At 45.3% G+C, this 22,721-nt stretch overlaps 1 protein-coding gene across 3 annotated transcripts in view; it reads left to right on the forward strand.

Moving 5' to 3' along the window:
- MYO5B (myosin VB) overlaps positions 1-22,721 on the forward strand; it is a 142,731-nt gene that overhangs the window by 78,283 nt on the left and 41,727 nt on the right. For all 3 annotated transcript variants that reach the window (XM_031507267.2, XM_031507268.2, XM_031507269.2), the window contains exons 15-20: positions 3,139-3,288; positions 3,900-3,997; positions 8,470-8,556; positions 16,943-17,054; positions 18,439-18,650; positions 20,411-20,567. In XM_031507267.2, the coding sequence (XP_031363127.2) occupies positions 3,139-3,288; positions 3,900-3,997; positions 8,470-8,556; positions 16,943-17,054; positions 18,439-18,650; positions 20,411-20,567 (816 nt within the window). The remainder of the gene's footprint in view (positions 1-3,138; positions 3,289-3,899; positions 3,998-8,469; positions 8,557-16,942; positions 17,055-18,438; positions 18,651-20,410; positions 20,568-22,721) is intronic.

The raw sequence follows: 22,721 nt of genomic DNA on the forward strand, positions 1-22,721 counted from the left end.
AAGAGCTCTGCATGTTCAGGAAGCTTCCTAGTGAAAAACTGGGCATGATTAGAGCTCATTAGAAATGCCAGGTAACCTCCAGGAATAGTTGATGCTGTATGATTAATTATTTAGCCAGTGCTGAACTTGCTGTTGGAATCAGTGCTGCAGAACTGGCAGTGTCTGATAAAGATTTCTGTTTTGCTGTTTGGTGTAGAGGAGAGATTGTAACTTACTGGAGTAGTGTGCTGTAGAGTGGTGGAGAACCTGGAAATCATTCCCTAAAAACACAGATATAAAATAAAGTCTCTCTTGTCATATATAGGGACCACAATATAATATCAGAGCAAGCTCGATTTTTGTTTAAAATCTTAAATCCCATCCAGTGCCACCCCTTCCCCTCCAGTATCCCAGGTTCCTCCAAGCCCTATCCAACATGGCCTTGGATACTTCAGGGAAGGCAGCCACAGCTGCACTGACCCAGCCCAAAACATGCTGAAATACACTTGAGTCTGAGAACTTTTGGGAGACAGTTTGTTGAATTTCTGCCTTTAATCCATTCCCCTAACAACATGGGAGCAGTGGTTTTTATCAGCCTGTGCTGATCCCGTGCAGAAGAAGAGCAGCAGGAGCATCGTCACATTCCTCTCCCAAATCCTTCAACACTGGATGATCTGCTCTTGCTGCCCCTAACCCCTGTTTGCCAGCAGGTTGTTACCCTGGTACTTTTACCTCTTGCCTGCCATTTGCCCTCCAGGGCCATAAACAATTAAAACCAATTTTATTTTATTGTGAAAGGCGACCTGGTCTCTCTGAAGCAGCAAAAGCAGCAGTGGCAGTGCTGAGTCTGTTACTCATATGTGTACATTTAAATAAAGCTCAGATTTGTGCTGCAGAGGGCTGTGCTGCGAGGACTTTGTCTTGTCCTCAGGATTGGGCTGGCACACAGTATTCCCTGCACTCTTCTTTGCATTCCCACTAAAGCAGCACAGAGGGGAAGGGGGAGCACTGAATTTAACACAGCAAGGACCTGAGCACCTCCCTGTCAGCAAGCCATCGCTGACAGAGCACTCCCACCAAAGCAGGACTGCCTTCTGCTAATTAGAATGCAATTACTGCCATCAACAAGATGGTGAAAGATACTTTATAAAGCGTTTAATTAGTTCTGTAAGCGCTGGTCAGCTAAAACAGTTGAGAGCTGTTCTTTGAATAAAGGTAAATGATTTGAATGCTGATGGAAAGCATATGGGCATGCATGCTGTGAAAGTTGCCTTTTCCAGTTCTCTGTAATTACAAATAATGCACCAGTGGTTTTGACTCTGTCAGCTGGAGAGGAGAGATCTGTCCCTCTGCTTTTGCCCCAGAACCAGCAGGAATGGTTCCTGCTGGAGATGGTCCCATTTCCACCAGGTTTGCATCGTGCAAGCTGAGAGCTTGGCTCTGAAATACTTCTACAGCGCTTGCTCAGGAGCAAGCACTGCTGTTATTAATAGCAAGTGGATGGAGGGATCAGTGGCACTCCAGCTGTGTTGAGAAGATATTTTGAAACACCAAATTACATCCAGAGGTTTTACCATATTGCCAGGTGTGAGGAAGTAATGCAGAGCCTATGTTGGATATCTTCATCAATACATGTGTCATCCATACCTCCCGTGCTTGCAGGAGTCAGAGCATCCCAGATGGTGATGTGTCATCCACAACGACTGTCAGGATGTCTTTTTTAGGGATAGAGGGTCAGGTGAAGAAGGAGAGAGCCTTTATTGTGGTAGGAATTGAGTGAGCTGCAGAGAGAGCAGTGAAAGCTGAGTGAAGCAGATACTTAGCTGGCGCTGTTGTGGAGCCTGCAAGAAATTTGCTCATGTCATGCAAATAATTTTCGTCCCACAGTGGTGTTGAGGCTGCTGTCCTAACAAGCTGTGAGAACATCCCACAGAACAGGGCTGGCATGTTCCTGTCTCAGCCCAGAGACGTGGCAGAGAGCCAGGCAGCCCTTCACGGCACAGGGCTGTCTGTCTATGTCTAAAAAGTGGTAAACCACAGCACTCTTCCTGGGATCTTAAATTGAAATACAACCAGACTGGGCTTTTGGAGGAGCTCGAGGTGGGGGCAAGAGTGCTAGGCAGCTGCCACTGCCTTGTCCTGGTGGTTTTGGGGTGGATGTGCTGGGCATGGTGTGCCATGGATGTGGGGAATGTGGTTTTCTCCCTCAGGTGCTGCAGCATCTGTGCTGCTGGGAGGCATTGAGGGTGCTTTGGCAGTGTCACCAGGCAGGAGCCCAGCTCAGCTGGTGATACATGACATCCCACCTGCTGACAGAGAGGGTTTTTTTACATTTAGGGATTTCCTCTTTGTAAATGCAGCTGTGGCAGTAGCCAGTGTGGGAGTGTGGATGGATTCAAGATGTGAAAATTCAACAGCCTTGCTAACCAGACCAGATCTATGGTGGCTTACTTAATATTCAGGTTCCCCAGCTTAACATAAATCTAAATATCCTGTTCCCTAAATAATAATTTAAAAAAAAAAAGGCATTCACTGCCTTTGCCAGTTCACCTCTTGTTTATGAAGAGTAAATGTTGCTGCTGGCTTGCCAGAAATACCAAGATGAGGGATCTGTTGAGCTAGATGTGGTTCTTCCAGGGTTGTGGGATGGTGGTGCTGCCATGAAAGGTGGGTAATTAGGGAGGAGGCGTTTGTATCCCTTAATTTGTTGAAAAGCAAGGGTGTCTCTGGGGCTGTGGTGGGGCCTGGCTGCTGCCTGTCCTCACAGGAGATCCTGTTCCTGAGACATGTGCTGTTCAGGCAGCATCCCTGTTGGGGCAGGGCTGGGTAAAGAGCCTGAAACAAAGCCTTGGGAACAAGAGTCACCTCCTGTTCAGGAGGTTTTGTGCCTTGGCAAGACCTTAGCAATCCAGCCTCTTTCTCTTTTTAGGCTCACTTGATTTAATGTGCACGTTTCAAGGTTTCATGACCTGCAGCACAGAATGCTCAGCTGCCCTGCTGATGGGGTTTATGTAGACAACTCTTCTTGCTTTCACTTCCTTGCCCTTTTTCCCTTTCCAGGATGAGGATGGGTGCAAAATGACCTGAGCAATGGGATTTGGGTGGGCTCATTCCCCAGTGAGCAGGGTCAGTGGTGCTCAAGTGTTGGCTTTGTTTCAGTATCAGATGGTAGCAGACTTATTCCAGGAGGAGAAGGACGCCGTGCCCGCCTCTGCCATGCCAAAGAGAGCACCCTGGATCAACGTGCGCTCTGCAAAACCAGCCTTCAAAGCTGCCAACAAGGAGCACAGGAAAACAGTGGGGCACCAGGTAATGTGAGGTCTGAGTGAGTCAGTGATGACAGAGCAATCCAGTTTAACATCTGGTTGCTTCAATTTGAAGCAGAGGTAAATAAAAAGATGTTGGGGGTGGAAAGAGACTTTCCCAGGATCTCTGTGTTCAGCTGTTCTCTTTGGATGACTTCTAGTGGTGTCTCTGGAACAGCAGGCATGAGTAGTCTTGGCTGAAAGCAGCTGAGACATGGTCTGGGGAGGGTGGAGGCCACTCTGGGATTCACTGGACAGTGTCCCAATATACTGTGAAGCCCTGATACTGAAACAGCTTCAGAAAAGGAACATTTTTTCCCCCTGAGGGCAGTCAAAAAGTTCAGCAGGGGCACAGAGAAGTTGTGCTGTCTCCATCCTTGGAGATGTTTCAAAGACCCAACTGGGCAGAGTCCCAAGCTTCATTGCTCATGAGTCTTTGAGCTGGAAGCCCTCAACCCCCCAGTGAATTCTCTCTGAATTCTCCCTGCCTGTGCTGGGCCCATGGGGAGGTTCACGCTGTGTGACACCCACGGGTGGCCCGTGGCACCTGCTGGCTGGGGCTGCGGGGTCACAGCTCCTTCGTGCCTCCTCCAGGTGGGTGGTTTTGTCTTTCAGTTCCGCAACTCCCTGCAGCTGCTGATGGAGACCCTGAACACCACCACCCCGCACTACGTGCGCTGCATCAAGCCCAACGACGAGAAACTCCCCTTCAAGTAAGTGGCCCTGCCCGTGAGCAGATGTGTTCAGCTGCATGGCAGCAGGGCGTGCTTTGGGCTCTTCCTCCTGCTCAAGATCTTGGCCCCTCCTTTTAATGTTGTTCCTGTAACTGGAAAGTCTACGTGGGTTGCTGGAGTCACCTTTTTGGGTTTCAGCATGTGGGGTTTGTGCCTCTGAAATGAAGACTAATTCAGGTTCTAATAATTTATAGATCCTTGCTACACAGATCCTTGAGCATCCTTGCTTTTGCAGGAAAAATAATTTATAGATCCTTGCTATATAGATCCTTGAGCATCTTTTGCTTCGTGCAGTTTTCATCTTAGACTTGCTTTGATTTAAATAACTGTAGTTCCAAACAGTGAAAAGAAAATGAAATTAAAAAGAAGAGATAAATAGTGGGCTTGCAAAATGAACAGAAATATCTTGGTGCTTCCAAAATAAATGCAGAAAAAGTAAAGACGTGGCTTGTATCAACTTCAGGCAGGTGAGCAGCTGAAGCAAAAGGCCAGTCCTGATCTTTGTCCATAGTTCAGAGACCTATCACAAGCAGCAAACACTGTGAGCAGGTAGTTGTTATCCCTGTTTGACCTCTTGGTCATGGATTTGTGCCCAGTTTTCTTCCCTGTAACTCCAGGAAAGCTTGGCCATTGGTATGCAGGGACCTTACAGATGTGATGTTCTCAAAGTGCATCAAGTGCAGGTGGTGACCTTTAAGGAAGAAGGCTGTGAATGTAATCCAGCAGCAGGGAGGCATTTCCCTCCAGCTGATCTGATGCAGGCTGAGTGCTCCCAGTGAGCACAGAGCGATTTAGGAGTGCAGAGACAGCTCCAACAGTGTCCTGGAAGGAAGGCAAAGCTTCTCTAAACAGACTCACCCTTGGTCGTGATGTGCTGGGGGAGATGTATCCACCAGGAGGCTTCCTGGCTTGACTCTGCAAACAGCAAAGTGAGGGGCATTCATCATTGCAAGACATTGAGAAACTGGTTTCTATTTACCTGATTCCTTTGATGAGTAGCTAGCAGCCCTGGAGAAGGCTGTCTGTGGTGGGATCTGTGTTCCTGTGCTCTGCTGATCTGTTTCACACACCATCCTGTAGGTACTGGACATGCTCAGGCCTTGGTTTCCTCTTGGATTTTGCAGGGGGTGTTCATTAAATGAAATTCAGGATTACACTGTGTGATTGACTGTTTTCTTTAGATGAAGCACAAAATTATTCTCTCACTTGCTGTAGTGACAGTGTGGTGGGTGCTCTGGGTGGTGAAGTGGCTTCATCTTTCTATGGGTCTTTCCAAGGCTCCATGTCCCTGCTTGGCTCTCCTTTCAGCTCACCCCTCTTCACTTCTCTGCCTTTGAACTTTCAAATTCAGTTTTTCATGTGGTCCTCAGGATACATTTAATATAATTCCATGGATGTGCAAGCTCCTGGTTTTCAGGGGGCAGTAATTGAATGAACTCAGTTGTATCCCTGAGATATTATGGGTAGCAAGCACCAGGAGGATAATTCTGCCAGTGCCTGCTCCTAGTCCAAGTGATGGCTCTGCCCAGTGTGATGCTGCTGCTGGTGAATGTCTAAGCTCAGGATTTTGGGAACAACTGACAGACCAAAATAGACACAAGGATGGTTCTGGAGGAGGTTGCTTTAGGCTCTGGTGATGGGGTTGCATCCTCATCCACAGGAGGTTCAGGTGTCTCCTGTGGGTAGTTCTGCAGGAGACTCTCCCCCCTCACCCCTCATGGATTGTTTAATTGGCATTGTCACCTGGGGATCATGGCCAAGGTTGGTCTTGCTGCCACCAGCTTGAGGATTTTGTATCCTTAGTCTGGCTCAACTAAAGTCACAGAATCCCAGGAGCACTGAGGCTGGAAAAGTGCTCCAGGATCATGGAGTCCAAGCTGTGTCCAATCCCCACTGTGTCACCATCCCAGAGCACTGAGTGGCACGTCCAGACCCTCCTTGGACACTCCAGGGATGGGCACTCCAAACCTCCCTGGGCAGTTCCAGTTCCTGAGCCCCTTTCCATGGGGAAATTCCTGCTGGTTCCACCCTGAGCCTTCCCTGGCCCAGCCTGGGGCCGTTCCCTCTCCTCCTGTCCCTGTTCCTGGAGCAGAGCCCGACCCCCCGGCTGTCCCCTCCTGTCAGGAGCTGTGAGAGCCACAAGGTCCCCCTGAGCCTCCTTTGCTCCAGGCTCAGCCCCTTCCCAGCTCCCTCAGCTGCTCCTTGTTGGACTTGCTCTATTTTTTTATGTGTAAAAGTGGAATCTAGAGACACATGCTGGAAAATCCATAATGCTGGGAAACATTTGTGAAGTGAAACATCATCAGCATTGCTGCATGTTAGCACCCAATTGTCTGTAGCATGCAGAATACTCCATGTTATGTTTGTTGTTCAGTGAGAAAGTAAGTTTTGTCTTTCTAGAAGATAACATTTTTTAGCTCACAAGAGCATGATGTTTTTACTGAAATGAGATGCTTACCCTGGAGAACGGGATGGATGTAATGGCAGCCCTTCAGTACTTAGAGGGGCTGCTATGAGGAGAAAACCATGCTCTGGGCAGTGGGAGGAAGGAGACAACAGCCCCAAATTGACACGGGAGGTTCTGACTGGAGATAAGTAATCCTGTTTTTTCTCTCCCTGAGGACAGCCTGTCGGTGGAGCAGATCTCTGCCCTGAGAGGTTGTTCAGCCTCCATCTGTGGAGGTTTCTGTCAGTTTTGACTGGATAAACCCCAGGATATGGATCTGCCCCCATAGCTGTCCCAGCTTTCACTGCTCCCCTTTTGAACATTGGGGTTGGGAGAGTTCCTCAGGTGCCTGCATTCCTACTTCACAACTTGCTGAAAAGATAAGGTCTGTAATGGGGCTGGAGGGTGTTAGGCTCCCATCCTGGGACACCTTGGCACCACACAGGGAAGTCTGCTACATCTGACTGCAGGTTGGGTCTGAGGTTAATTCCTGCTGGAGAAGACTTCTGAAGAGAGATGTGCAAGGGGAATGCTTGACTTCAGGTTGTTCCTCTGTCAGTTTTCCTTTTAGATTCTGTTTTAGGCAGGGTTTGGGATCTTTGACTTGGGTTTCCAGGCCAAAAGCAACCTGCCAGGTGCTTCTACCTGCCATGGAAAGGAAAAGGAGTTTGCAATAATAATTTTCCTACTTTTAAGGTCTTTATTTCAGCATTAGCCCATAGCTGGAGCTGTTGCTGGTAGATGACTGTGGCCTCTCTGGTGACTCCATTTCACCCCCACTAAAAAGGGCTTTGCTGCTTTGCAGTTTCCCTTGGATACCAGAGAGATTGCCCTGGGATCTTCCAGGGCTGACGCTTACCTGTTGATCTGCCACTCCTGTTTATTATTTATTGTTATGGAAATTGCACCCTTGTGGGTTCTTCCTTGAAGTGAGTGACAGCCCAGACTGATTTTTCACCCTGCACAGTGTCGGTGGTGTTGCAGTGAATAACTTGCTTGTAGACTTGACAGGTCCAGGGAATTAAAAAAAGCACAGAGAGAGAAGAAGAAGACTATTTTTCATGCTGCTTTTGTACAGAGACCAGAGAGCAGGCAGAATTATTCATGTAATCTTGACTTGCAGGTGTAAATATTTTGGGCTTTCAAAAAGAGAAAAAACTGGCATTATATGAGAGGCTTTGTTCTGGAAGCCTCACACAGCTATGGACATCTGCATCATGTCAGTCTGAGCTTGATGCAGGGACTTTTCCAGTGCCTTCCAGAGCTGGAATCTTTGTGTGCATTCAGAGTCAGGGTGGAAGGAGGGAGCAGCCTTGGGGGATGCTGGTACCTGAACTCATTCTGTGCAAGGATGGTCTGATCTGGGAGTGAGTTTTTGCCAGAAACCACAGGAAGCACTGCCCAAATATTCAGCTGGAAGCTGCCATGAGTTTTTTTGGCACAAATTGCTGATGGAAATGAGTTGCTAGTGGTAAGGGATGATGCAAGCTTTAAGGAGGAGAGCAGAAACACCTTGAATTTCCATACAGTGTGCACAAAGTCATTAGTCTGGAACACGACCACCACTGTTCTTGGAAAACTTAGTCTAGAAACTTGTGGGACCTGTTAATTACCTGGTTTTGGTATGGAATTGAATATAACAGAGTTATTTTGCTGTTGAATTTGATTTCTGTAAATATGTTTTTGCCCTGATAGCTGGTTCACCAGACAGCATGTGGTGGGGTAGCCTGTTCCCTTATTTATTGTGATTGTACTGCTTTATGAAGCCAGGTAAATTCTGGCTAATGTGGTCATCAGGTGGTCATCTTATCTCAAGAATACCCTGGCACTGATAGCAGGGTGGTAGCAAGATTTCAGGCAACCTGAAAATCAGACCTTTGTGACAGGAAAGGTGTGACATCTGTGCAGGCTGTTCTCAAAGCCAGGCACGGGCTATCCTGAGGTCTGAGGGGGCTGCGGGCTCTCTTTCACTGCGTGCTAACACCTCTCCTGAATCTAATTGCAGGTTTGATCCCAAGAGAGCAGTGCAGCAGCTGAGAGCCTGTGGAGTGCTGGAGACCATCCGGATCAGTGCAGCTGGCTTCCCATCCAGGTGCTGGGCTGGGAATTCCCTGGGGTTGTGCTGCTCCTGTCGTTTACTCAGCAGGTTCATTGTACCCAGGGCCAGGTAGGACAGGGCTTGGAGCAGCCTGGGACAGTGGAAAGTGTCCCTGCCCATGGCAGCAGTGGCACTGGGTGACCTTTAAAGACCCTTCCAGACCAAACCCTTCTGGGATGAGGGAGGAAGAAGAAAACTCTTGTGTTCTCAGGACAATGTTTATTTAGGTTTGGTTATATCCAAAATAAATTTTCTGCTTTTTGTTTTTTTTTTTTTTGCTATATTTTGCCAAACTCCCATTATGTTCTGGGTTCTTCAAGTCAAAGAGATTCATTACCAAGCAAAGAGCTGCAGAGTGGGCATGACAGAGTGTCAGTGTGAGAGAGTCCAGGGTTCCAGCTGGTGCTTTCAATTTGGTCCTGAGAGGTAATTTGCTCTCATGAAACCTCTGAAAAACCTGATGCATGTCAGATAAAGGATTCCAGCTTGGATGTTGTACCTAGGTGGACATCAAATAACAAAACAACAGTTCTGGAAGCAAGCACTCCCTAAAGCCCTTCACTGTTTGCTTGAAGCCCCTTCCACTGTTTAATTTGCTTTTCTTTGGTCTTTTTTTTTGTTTGTTTGTTTGTTTTATGTTTTGGTTTTTTTTTTTTTTGTTTTTTTCCCCGGCTTCAGAAATCTGCTGCAATCCTCATTTCAGCCAAAAAGAAGTTTTGATTCTACTTGCAGAGAAAGAAAATAAGGGTTGTAAATTATTGTTTTAGACTTTCACACCGCACATCCAGAGCATCCTAGGCTTCAAACTCTTTCATTGTAAAAAGGAGGGTTACGGGTGGTGTGGCTCCTGCTGATTGAGATATAAAATTCAAAAGAGGTTTTTAAAGCCTAATAAATCAGAAAACACAGACCATACATAAGTCCTGAAGATGACAAGGGCAAATAATTCTAAAAATGCATCAATTGCATTTTAGTGCCAAGCAGCTTTGTGTTAATGTCAGCAAAGCCATCAGCCTCTTTATACGGAACAAAGAAGTTATAAATATGCTCAGTGAAGTGTTGGCCAAGCGTGATGTGGAACACCATGAGAAACTCCCTGTCCTGGATTTTGGGGAGGAGGGTGCTGCTCTCACCTCCTGAAAAGCTGCAGAGGGTTCCTGGCAGGCGAGGGCAGCAGCTGCAGGTTGGCCAGTGACCTTCACCTCTGCTGGCCAGTGACCTCTGTGGGAGGCCACAGCTGGTGATGGGGTCCTCCCTGACCAGCTGAGTTCAGCTACTTAAAGAAGAAGAAGGGAAAACAGAAGAAGAAAAGGAGAAAACTCATGGCACCCAGTTTCTCTCTGTCCTCTGCCAGTGTGGGAGGGTAAAGATCTGTGACCTCATGCTGGCACTCTGACTCTATTAGAAGATCCAGCATCACCTTTGGCTCTCATCTCTGAAGTCTTGAAGGCTTCTATGGGTGTAGCCAGTGAAAAGATGCTTCTTCATTACATGATCCCTAAGCCATGGTGGGGTATCAAAATTTCCAGCCCATGGGCTGCCTTTTACTACCAGCTTTGTTGCCAGACCAAATCCATCAATCTCTTGTAGTAAAAGCCCTGAAACAATGAAAAATCTGGGGTTTTTTCACGTGGAAAAGGCCAGAGAAATGCAGTTCTTTGCTCTCCGAGCAAGCAGTCACATTTCCCAGTGCAGTCTGGGCCCCAGCTCTGCCATGGTGGGTCCTGGGAGAGTTTGGGCAGCTCTGACCTGAGCGTTGTGTGTTTTGTGGGGCTTGTTCTGGTCTCATCATGGCTGCACTGATACCCCGTTCCTCTCCATTCAAAATTATCCTACAGATTTGTAGCGTTTTTCCATTTCTGCTCATTTAACTGTAGTTTATACCCTGCAGCACTAAAATCAACGTAAAATTAATAACTGGGGAGGGGGAACAGAGGGGAGAAATTATTGCAGCATCTGGAGACCAGCCAGGATCTATTGACAGCAAAGAATTGACCAGTGCAAGGACCTCTCCACCCTGACAAACTAAAAAGTGATGTTCTCAGCTCTGCTTGCATGCTTTTGGTTGTGAGATCTTCTCCCAGGACACTAAGAATACAGAACTCTTCCATCACTGCAACTTGTCAGGTCTTGTTCTTTCTCCAGGGACAGAAAAAAAAGGGTGCAAAAAGCTATTTCAGCCTTTCAGAGTGCCCTTCTCCAAAGTTTGTGATTCCTGAAGGACAGATCTTTGTGTATTTTAATATTTCTAGGATATAATTGTATATGGGAACAGCTCTGCACCAAATAGAATACTCACTTTTTGCCTGGTGGTTCTTCACCTTCCTTACTCAGAAAATGACAATCTTGAAAATCCAGACCCAGGAGCTGGACTGTCATTGAAAGATTGTGAATGATCTGTGTATTTAAAATGACTTTACAGACCATCTTGGAAAAAGATGCTTTCACAGGATCTTGTTTTATAGGAAAAGTAACAAAGTTTTTAGTTCTTTCTGCAATTTTACATGTGGTCTCTCTGAGTTTTCATCACAGTGAGCATTGATTATTCCTCTGTATTTCCTTACATTTTGAGACAAGTTGACAAGTATATTTTGAGTTTTTATTGCTTGATTAAGGATAAAACCAAAAAGGAAAATCATTGCTTTAAATTTAAACCTCTTGTAAAGGCTCTAAATTTGGAATACTTTAAAATAATGCCAGAAAACTTGATCTTGGTGACTTTTGCTTCTCTTGGGTGTAAGTAATTTACCCGTAAAGAAACAGAGAATTTCCAAATTTGTTTATCTCTAGGTAAATTTTATCCAGAAGCAATAGAAAAACTCTTGTTTGCATCCTGTTTACCCCTAAATATATTCCAGCATGCTGTCACTAGAGTAACTTTCTGAGGGTGATGTGGCTTTGAGTCAGAGATCTCTGGATAAAACTACCTGCTACTGAAGAGTTCAGTGTTTTGAGTCCTTAATACTTTTTTACGTCTAAAAAAAGAAATAATTTTTAATACAAGTGGTGGTTGTTCAAACTGTGTAAGTCACAGAAATCTGAAGCCTTAGCCTCCCCACTAAGGGTGTTCCTGGGTTTATTTTACCATTTCCATGGTAGGCTGCGCTCTGGCTGTGTCTGAAATAAATTGAAAATGTATCATTTGCTTTGAAATGTTACTCAGCAGTTAAGAAATCTCTATCTGTTAGCATGTACATAAATGACTGTGATGAATGGAGTGTCTGAGGTGTGTAGGTAGAAAATCTATCATCAGCTTCCCTGGGTAAAGTGTGGAAGATGTCTCTGTGCTGTAAAACCATTCATCTTACTTACAGAAACTGGCTGCACAGAGATGAGTCTGTAGAGAACTAATTGGTGCAGATCTCCACGAATAGCAAAATAACTCTTTAAAACAAGTTTTTAAGTCGGTTCTATGAAAACTGAACATTTTTTTTCCCTGCTGGTTATGGTGGTTTCCAGTCAGTGGTCCAGCAGCAGTGGTCTCCCACCATGCCATCACTCTGAATTGCCTCATCACTGCAGTTCTCTCTCAATTATCCTCTCTGTAGCTGTTATGTATTTACAGTTTAAGTATCCTTGGCATTTGGCTTCTAACTCTGGCTGCTGGAGCTCACTGTCAGATTCAGCAATTTTGTATCAATTCCGTGTGAAATCCCAGCTGCTAAACACTATAAATATTAAACATTTATAATTGAAAACTATCACGAACATCCTTGGATACATTTTTTTTTTTTTTTTTTTTTTTGTAGAATGTGCCTTTAGCTGTCTGGCTGTCATTTCAGGATAACAAGACCTATAAATTGCTTTGGCTACCAACAGTTCTGTTTGCCCACACCCAGCAAAGGTGTAATATGTAAATGGAGGGGCTTTCCCCCCCTCATTTTTCTCTTTGAATATATTACAGCTAATTTCAAGCTAAGCCAGCCTGCATGTTTTAGAGCTAATTGAAAGGCAAATCTGTTCTGCTGCAGTAAACAAGACTGAGCGAAATTTTTTCTGGGAACTGCAGCTTCTGAAATAATTTCATGTCAAATCTTGGCTCTGCGATTGAACCTGCACCCTTCCAGATATATTCTGACTCCTCTGGAAAGATCAATATCATCCAGTTCCTTCCTGCTTAATATATTGACCCTTTCAGGGGAGGGTGCCTTGTGGTGCTGTCAGGATTTCTTACACAAAACTGAGTTTTCTCAGGACCTGGGATGGCCTTGGGTGAATCTGTTTACTCTGAGTGGAAGCATTTCATGTTCAGTTATTTTAGGGTATCAAAAGAAATCATATTATGGTTAAGAGTTTGAAGCTTTTTTGATCTATTACACTGCTTTCAGCTGTTCACTCAGTGCAGCTGGCATAACATTGCTGAAACAATGGGTTGTGGATATTTTGGGCAGTTGTTGATGCTTGGAAAGATGCTCTTTGGAAGCTTCCTTAGAATGTCAACCCCAGTTTCCTACCCACACTCTCCCTTCAATATGACATTGTAATAAATGCAGCTGGCTCTGCTCAGGTTCATAGCCCCTCAATTTTGGACAGGAGCAGCCCCTTTGCTTTGCACCTGGCTGCATTTTTGTGTGAAACATCCAAATATGGTTGCTTAAACTACAGAAAAAGAGATTAATTCATGTGTGGTGTGTGCTGTATCTTATTCCCTCTGTTTCCTCTAGGTGACAAAGACTTTGCTGGGAGGACCAAGTCTCAGGCTCTCAGCCAACCATCCTCCTTGCTGCTTGAGCCCAAGGAGGGTTTTTTCCACAGGCACAAGTTACTTTCCTGCATCCTTCCCTTCCCTTTATTGCCTTTTCCCCTTAGTGACCTGTGCTGACATCAAAGCAAAATTCAGCTTTTTGAGGTCGCCTTGATCTCAGTTTGAGCAGCATCTGCCCAGTCCTTTGTGCCTCCTCCTTCCTGCTTCTCAGTTCCGCAGGTATAAAAGTCCCCTGGTTCCATCTCTTTTCTCTGCATCACTTATCTGGATCTTAATACTTGATAATAATATGGAGCTGTATTTATTTAGTGTCCCTTGGTGGTTTCCAGCCCTCAGCACTGAGGCTTTCCCGTGCTCTGTGTTGTGTGGCAGCATGCCAAGGACCCAAAATCTGTTTTTTATTTGACACCTGTCCACAAGCTGAACTGAGCTGTACCCTTCCCATAGTATTTCCTGACCTGCTAAGCTGTGGGGTAACACAGCACATCCTTTGTCTCTTGCTGGGAGTCAGCATGTCGCCTGGCAAGTACAAGTTAAGTTTGCCTTTTTGTTTCCATGTTTTGTTTTTTTTTTTCTTTTCCCCTTTTGAAATGAAGACATTGTACCTAGAAAAAGAAAATATGTATGTGCAGAAAAATAATTTTAAAAGTGTGTGTACAGCAAAGCACTGAGCTTCAGTATTTCTGCACTGGAGAAATCTCCCTTGCAGGGTGGAGGGATCATGTTTGTTTCTCTCTGAGCACATAGTTGTAAGGAAATTTTATACAGCTTTGAGCCTCGAGTGGTTCAATGAGGCATGTTACATTAAACCTGAGTACTTTAATTGTTCTTTTCTCCGGGGAGGATTCTGCAGCAGCACCTATGAACACCTGCAGCTTTCTTTTGCCAGTGAACTAGGATGGCAAATATCCCAGTGGAACTCCTCATGGGCTGACTGAGCCCTGGTGTGGCACAGATTTTGTCTTGATGCCCCGTGGACAATAGTACAGGAGCAGTGTGGTGTCAGGGCTGTCATCTCCTGATAAATCAGAGAGTGGTGAGAGCACGAGTGAGGCAGTTCTGTGCCCTGGGGCTCAGCGTGGGGCTGTGAACCTCTGGGAGATGTGGCTGTGGGACTGGAGATGCCACCAGTCCTATAAACACCTCGGCAGAAACCAGGGAGTGTATTCCCTGACTCTTCCAATGTCTCATGTGAGACTTACTCCTGAAAAGTGAGCCATTTTTATTAAGGATGGATGTGGAAAATCAATTTTTGCCACCTTGGGAAATGAGAATGACAGGCTTTAGAGGAAGACCCATTGCGCAGTGACCTATGATCTATTTTTAAGGAATTCCTGTGGGTGTCTGACTCTTGTTTGTGAGCAGCTGTGGGATCTCTGCCGTGGTCCTGGAAGATGATGGATTTTGCTTTCTGCCCAGCTTAGACCTGTGCCCTGAGTTTCATATTCTGCCTCTTCACCATCTGCTCTTTGCTTGAAGAGCCTGGGTGGCACCTGCAGGGTGATTTTTTTAGTCCAGATATCAGCAGTTAATAATGCCAATGCCTGAGCTGACTCTGGCAGGATAATGGGAATACTCTCTCCTTCTCTCTTCCACCCTCCCAAGCTTTCCCTGGCTTGAGCAGTACCCAAGCCAGCCTTGTGTGCTTGGCTGGATGCCTCGGGCTCTGCATGCTCTGCTTCTCCTCTCAGGTTTGATTTGGAGCTGTGTAAACCCTGGGCTTAAAATGAAAACATGTTTTATTTGCACAACGCAAAATGGGAAATGTAATTATAAAATGGAGGCATTGGGAAAGCAAAAAGAAAGCAAGTTTAAGATAAACCTTACAGGACACAAGCTTGTAGTCTTGCATAATCTTTCTGTTCAGTTTTCACCCCAGAGGGAGCTTCCCATAGCTGACATCTAAGGTTTTTTTGGTGGTAATCCTGTACTTTTGGTTATTTGAGGATGAGTAGCCTTAGCTGCTTGGCCTCAGGACTAGCCCATGGAGACAGAGATTAAATCAGCATTAAATCTGGCTGTTCTGGAGCCAATCTGAGCATTCTGACATAGGAAAATCCTTTCATCACAGTTGCCCCCATGAGCTCTCCATTTTACCTTTGGCTTCAGGTGCAATCCTAAGGGTATTCTGGTTTTTGCCAGTTATTCTTTACTAGTTGTGTCCTGGGTGCTGCGTGTCCCTGCAGGAGTTACATGCGGCTTACCAGTCCACCTTTTGTCCCCATTTGCTCTCTTCATTCCTTTGGAAACATTTCCTTCTACTGCACTCTTTTTAATGGAAAAAAAAAGCATTTGCTTTCCTTTTCCCTTTTCTGAAGTGACACAAACTCTGTTGGTTTTGTGTTTTGAAATCAGCAATATGCCTGTCTTAGAAAATGCCACAGCTTCCAGCCTTCAAGGTGTTTCGTGAGAGATACCAGCAGCTGGAATAGATGATGGTGCAGGTCCCTTCCAACTGAACTATTCTGTTTCATGATGCATTTTGTAGAGCTGGCAGCTGTGACTGCTCAGGTAGTCTCGCTCAGCCTCACCACTGCAAACTGGCCACAAGCATTGCTCTGGTCCTTTGCAGTTTATTTTCCCTCCCGCACTCTTAATCCCTGGAAGTGTAAAAATAGGAAGAACTTGGTGCAGTAACACAAAAAGTTAAGGTATGCATGGGGCTTGTGGGTGAAGAGGATGTTTCTGTATGGCAGCTCTTCACAGTTTGTTTTCCTCCTGGTTGCCAGAGCATCCCTGCAGTAAGGATCAGGCCCACAGCTGGTTTTGTTGAGTGAGGGCAGAAATCAAATCCTCTGCGATTCTCTCCAGTCTCCCCTTGATGATTGTTACGCGTATTTTGTTGAAATATCAATGATCATTCTGGACATTGCTGGGAAAAGGCTAGTGTTAATTAAAAACTCAGGTTTTGAGGGGTTTATAACTCACTGTGTTAATTTAGAGAAGGCTGAAACTTGGCAGATGCTGAAGCAATTTCAGTCGCAGTCTGCTGGCTCTACATCTATCACCAGCAGCAGGAGATGATATTTCTAGCAGCAGGATACAGTGCTCTAATTCCTTCAATTAGCATTGCTTGTTTGGAAACGTTGCTGCTGGAGACAGTGAGGCATCTTTCAAGGGGCTGGTTTGTCTTTCCAGAGACAAAGATTTTGTGTTTGTTTGAAGGGTGTCAGTCATAGACCTAAAGATGGAGCAATTAGGGAGTCGATTGAAATCAGTATTCAGCAGAGTTTGGGAACACAAAAACCAAAGAATATCTATTTGATTAATTCTCTACAACTTTATCAAGGTTGCTGTCTAATTTTTATTTTTCAGCAGTCAAGAGATCTGTGATTTCTCCAAAGTTAGGTTCTCCTTTCTGATGGGAACAGCATTGTTGCATTTGGGTGGCAAAGAGCAGCAGATGGGGAAGCACATCAGGGGTGAAAACAGGGTGATCTGTGGCCTTTCTGTTCCAGGCTAGAAAGGCCCTGATATGGTCATTCAGTGTCTGAGACTGGGGCCAGGCTGGGATTGGGGGTGAATAGCTCCTTTTGGAGTTGGTCCATGCTGAGGGTAGTGGTGAGAAATCCCTTGCAGTATTTCACACTTTGACTTGTCTACAGCTCCAAGCACTTTATTTTAGTGAAACAGTGCCCAGCATGCAGATTAACCCAGCATGTGCTTTGCTTTCAGGTGGTCCTACCCTGATTTTTTCAATAGATACCGTGTGCTTATGAACAAGAGAGACCTCTCTAAGAAGGACAAGAAGCAGATCTGTCAGAGCCTGCTGGAAGACCTCATTAAGGTGAGCTGGGACCAGAGCTTTGTCAGGGATTTTAAAAGCACAGAACTGATGGCTTTGATGTGGTCTGAAATTGCTCCAGCTTCACCTGCTGCACGTGCAGGTGCTTCTCCACCCCAGGCAGCCTGGGAGTTTTCCCAAAATGAGGGAGTCTTGTGGGGAGGTGGCAGGAGCAAGTGGGACATGGGATTACATGGTTAAGAGGAGCAGATAATTTCAGTGCTGGTGAAGTCCAGAGTTTGCTGTTACTGCCTGGACATGAATGACTGGCCACTTCTAAAAAATGTGTCCCCCCATCCCTCCCTTATGGTTTTGTCTGGCCACAGCTGGAGCACATTTCAGGGGTCCACCCAGAGACAATATCATGAACCTTAGTCAATCATTAAATGACTCTTTGCACAAATGACTACGGGAAAAGTGCAATAAATGCCTTATCTTCATGTATGGAAGACTTTCAGTGGCCCTGTGTTGAAAAAATATCCAGCAGTTTGGGGCTTTTTTACCATAAATGAATCAGAAGGTTTTGATGCCTCACCTTACCAAACTTTACTGCCTGCTTGTATGCATCACTTTTAAATTGCAAATGTGCATGCAAAGGTTTCCTGCTGTTGAGTGGCTCAGAATGTGCACAGCACCTTAGACAGGTGCACCAGTGTTACCCTTGGCTGCAGAGCCTTTTGCACCACATGTATGACTTTGTAGATCTAAACATTAATATTTTTGAGAAAGAAATATTTTTCTTGAAGTGCTCTGGTGCTGCATTTCTAGTCTGGAGTAGTGGAAGGCATCCCTGCCCATTTTAGGGGGGGTTAGATATACATGAGGTTTAAAGTCCCTTTCAACCTAAATAATTTTGTGATTCCGTGATTTCTTTATTTAGATAAAAACCAACAAATAATAAAAAACCAAATACAAACAAAAAACCCCAAATCCCCAAAAACAAACAAACAAAAAAACTCAAAATAAAATAAACCCTAAATAAATTCCTGCACTACAAAAAAACAAAACCAAACAACAACAAAAAAATCCCCAAACCAACCAAGCAAAAAAACCCACAAAACACTAAAAACCCAACCCAAAACCCCTTCAAAATTTGCCTAAATATATGGAGTTTAAGACTGAGTCCTAGTGCTGCATTCCTTAATGACTGTATAGATGGTCAGGTGTAGTAAGGCTAATGATATCTGATGTCTAATAAGTTTAATAATCCAATATGTTGGAGTCTAATAATATCTTCATTACCCAATTAAGAAGAGATGTGGGTTGATAAATTTGATTCAAACTGGTGTTTTTACTCTGTATCTACTGATCAACTTAGACTGAAAACAAAAAAGAAAAAATAATGTTTGCCTCAATTTAATGTAATTTCCTTTATGCTTTTGAAAAGGATCCAGACAAGTTCCAGTTTGGCCGTACCAAGATCTTTTTCCGTTCAGGCCAGGTGGCATATCTGGAGAAACTGCGGGCAGATAAGTTCAGAGCTGCCACCATCATGATCCAGAAGACAGTGAGGGGCTGGCTGGAAAGGACCAGGTTCCGGAGGCTGAGACGAGCCACCCTCACCCTGCAGTGCTATACCCGTGGGCACCTGGCACGCAGGTGGGTCCTGGGCAGCCTCAGAGAGGGGCCAGCTGGGAACTCAAGTGTGACAACACCTCTGGCCACCTGGGTTTTCAATCTCTTGCATCTTCTAGAACTTAAACTTGGCGGTTTCATGTGAGGAGCTTCGGAAATGCTTTGCTTGCTTGAAAGAAAGATGTGCAATATGCATGTGGGTGACACTGTGATGAGAGTTTCTAAAGTTGGGACTTATTTCTGGCCCTTCTATCTAGCTTTATTTCGGGGCAAGAGATCAAAACTTTTTGCCTCAAACTGGTTGCATATTTACATTAGTTTAATTTCTAGGTGCTGGGCTGAGGTCAAAACAGACAATCTGGTTATAATGAAGTGACTACAGTGCTCTGAAGGATTTAGATGAAAGCGTTTCACAGGACTAATGTTTTCCTGGGAGTGCCTTTGGTAAAGGGCATTTGGATCAGCCAGGGAAGGGCTGCCTAGTTGGTATGCACTCCTCCCCTGCAGGGACAAGGTTTGTGTCTCCGTGATGTCCAGGGGGAGTTCTCAGGATTGAGTGGCTATATTTTTGTAATGAGGAAAATCACTCCAAATCACTGTCAGGGTGGCTGTGTACAGTAGATAATAAAGGAGCCTAATGTTAACTCTTCCTGTGCAGGAGCCCTTGTGTCAGTGGGTTGCTGGGGTTTCTGTAGGTAGCATTCTGCTGGAGGCTGGGCTGCTGGTGGCAGCTGTGACGTGGATGTGAGGGAGGAGCAAAGCAATGGAACAGCATCCAAACACACTGGCCACCTTCGTTCTTGTGGCTCTTCTTCAAGCCAGAAAATCAGCAGAAGAACATCAGAGATACTAGCTGACTTTGTGGTGTTATTTGTGATTGTGAAAGGGATTGGTGTCAGGAAGAACCAGCTGCTGCAGAGTTTCTTCTACATAATTTTTCAGCTTCTCTCTTTGCGCAGGGATTGTAGGGTGGGATAGCAACTGAGTAACTGTCTCTTTTTGAGACAGACCATCGCTTATCCTCTTCAGGAAGCCCTGGCTCAGTGGGTCCTAATGAGAAACCATTTGCCGCAATCAAAGGAATATATAAACCAATCTGATGTGGCTCTTAGTTTTGATACGCTTTTTACAAAATAAAATAAGTGGATCAAATTTCTGTATAATGCTGCATGCTGAGATCAATAAATGAATCATAAATCCATTAAAACAAGCTAATTATCAAATTTAATGGAGGATTTATGGGCATTTATTAACCAGTGTAACAGCAAATTGAACATGAGTTCAGCTGGAGAATTGGAGCAACATGGTACGGAGTTGACCACATCCCTCATTATTTACTGTCTGTGAATGGCTCAAGGCTCTGCTCAGGAATGTTGCCAAAGCAGTGCACACCAGTTTAAATGTCAAATCAATTTGCTGCTGTTCTCACTGAGTCAGTAGTGCGCTTTTTATAGTCAGGGAAGTGATGGAGCCAACCTGGGTGCTGGTTAGCACCAGTGCACAAAGCAGAGAATTCAAACCAAGGAAAACCTGGGGAATCCTTGGGTTTAATGCTGTTTGGGAACAATGAGGTGTGTTGATCTGTGGTTCCAGTGCTCCTGGGTTCCATGGCTGCTGTCTGATAGCATGGAGGCTTTCTTAGCCCAGCTCTTGGGGTGGTCTTTCCTGAATACCATCAAGCCACATTGGACCAAAGGTTTTTCTCTCCCCGTGATTTAAACCTTGCTGCATCAGAAAAAAGTGGAGTTTGTTTTCCCTGCTTACTCTCCTCCTGTGCATTTCAGGCTTTTTGAACACCTGAGGAGGACAAGGGCTGCCATCATCTTGCAGAAGCAATACCGTATGCTGCGGATGCGCCGGGCCTTCCTGAGGGTCCGCAGCGCCACCCTCACCATCCAGGCTTTTGCTCGGGGCATGTTTGTCAGGAGGATTTACCACCAGGTACACCTCCAGGAGGCTCTTTGCATGAGGAAATAACCTTTATGTTTACTTCTGAGATGTGTTTGTTGTGGCTGTGTTGATGTTTGTGAAGCTGACAACCCCTGTCGTTGCCAGAGAAATGAGGGTGATGGTGAGCTTTGCTATTTGAAGCTGTGCAAGCAAAAAAACATTTTGGCAGCAGCAGCTTAGCAGAGCAGCTAAATGGAGCTGATCACTGTGCTGCCAGGAGGTGTTGTGGAGATGTGGAAATGCCATGTGGTCTTCACCTATGCTCTGCTGAAACCTCCCCATCCCCATCCCACTGAGTGCATGTCAGAGCTGCATGCAGGGGCTCTTCCTGGTAGGGTAGGAAGACAAGGAAGGTCAGTCATGGAAGATAATAAGTAATTTATTGATAAAAATATCCAATTAGGCCTCTCCTTCAGCTTTCTGTGTTAAACCTGGAGCAGGACACAAAAGATTTAGAGCTTCATGACAGCAGTGATACAGTGAGAAATCATTGAATCCTGGGGTGGTTTGGGTGTAAGGGAACATAAAGATCATCTCATTCTACCCCTGCCATGGGCAGGAACACTTTCCACTATGCCAAGTCACTCCAGGTCACTCCAGCCTGGCCTTGGACACTCCCTGGGATCCAGGGACAGCCACAGCCGCTCTGGGCACCCTGTGCCAGGGCCTGCCCACCCTCACAGCCAGCAATTCCTAATTCCCAATCTCCCATCTGTCCCTGCCCTCTGGCAGTGGGAGCCATTCCCTGTGTGCTGTCCCCTCATCCGTTGTCTAAAGTCTTTCTCCAGCTACTCTCTGTCAGGAAACTGAGAACAGCTTTGGAGAATCTTCTGTCTGCTCCTCAGACCCAGCACTGTGTTGGTAGTTACCTAAATTGGTGCCTAACTGGGTTGTGGGGCTACTCCAAGAAATGAGAAGCATCAAGAGGGAAAAGCCTGTTCCTGGAAATAATTGAAATTACCTGGACACCTGGTGACCTCCCAGAGAGACCAGGGCTGTCCTTTGAGACACAGCAGTTGGTGATAAGGAATTTGTGCTGTCACTGCTGTTCCAGCATCTATTTTTTAAAGTGGAAGCTTCTGCAGAGGAGGCAGCTGGTCCAGCAGTTAAACTCCCTGAGATTCAAGGCCGCCCAAATCTTAACAAGGTGTGGAAGTTGGCTGAAGGCCAGGCCTCTCTGATCTGAACATCCTTAATCTCTGGAGCATCTGGGTATAGCTTTTAGATATAAATGTTTGTTCCAGTGCATGTTCAGCAATAGATGCAGGGCTGTGGGTGATGATCTGTAGGATGAGGGTGTCCACCCAAAATTTATCTATAAAGCTGAAATAAGTCCCCAAGGCAATGCTGTGGGAGTTCTTCTGCCTCTTTGGGCATCCCTATCTTTCCCCATTTAAGAATGCCAAGGCTGGAGACATACAAAGCTCATTTCACAGCCATTCTTACTGTATCCTAAATTCATACAATCCCTTTATTCTGAATTAAAATTTGCAACTGCAAAGAAAGCCTTAGGGTGAAACAAAATAATTGTAAGAGGAGCTGATAGGATAACCTTTTCTGAGACAACTTAACCAAACTAATAGCAATAAAATGTCTTGTAATCTTCAAATTCTTCTATTTGTTTCCTTAGCAGACTGAAGCATAAGGAAGCTATTAACAACATGCTGTTTGTATCTTTCAAATGTCTGCCTTCAATTTTAGAGAGCAAAATTGAACTGCCACTGACTGACAAGATAGCTGTAAATTTTGGGGAAGAAATTCAATGCAAACATGCCAGAAATTTCATGAAAACAGATAAAAATTGCTAGGAACTGAACCGTGCTAGAGAACTAGCTGCAGACTGTAGTGAAAGGACTCATGGCTTTATTTGAAGGTTATCCACATGATAGGAAATCCCATCAGGACAGAATTTATCTGCAGCGAAAATTATCATAATGCAGAGGCAGAACACAGGAAAAAAAAATCTACAGATCTGTTGTGGTGTGGGCGGTGTTTGATGCTGAGGGGACAGTAAGTTCATTGTTAAGTGTTGGTGTGTCTGTCAGTGACTGCTCTGGAGCTGTGGCTCTGGTGGATCTCAGTACCCTTCTGAGGTGGTCCACGAAGTCACACTTGAGCCCAGATGTCACCTGCTCCCACCAAGTC

Source organism: Lonchura striata, chromosome Z (genome assembly GCF_046129695.1).
Source record: "Lonchura striata isolate bLonStr1 chromosome Z, bLonStr1.mat, whole genome shotgun sequence".
NCBI lineage: Eukaryota > Metazoa > Chordata > Aves > Passeriformes > Estrildidae > Lonchura > Lonchura striata.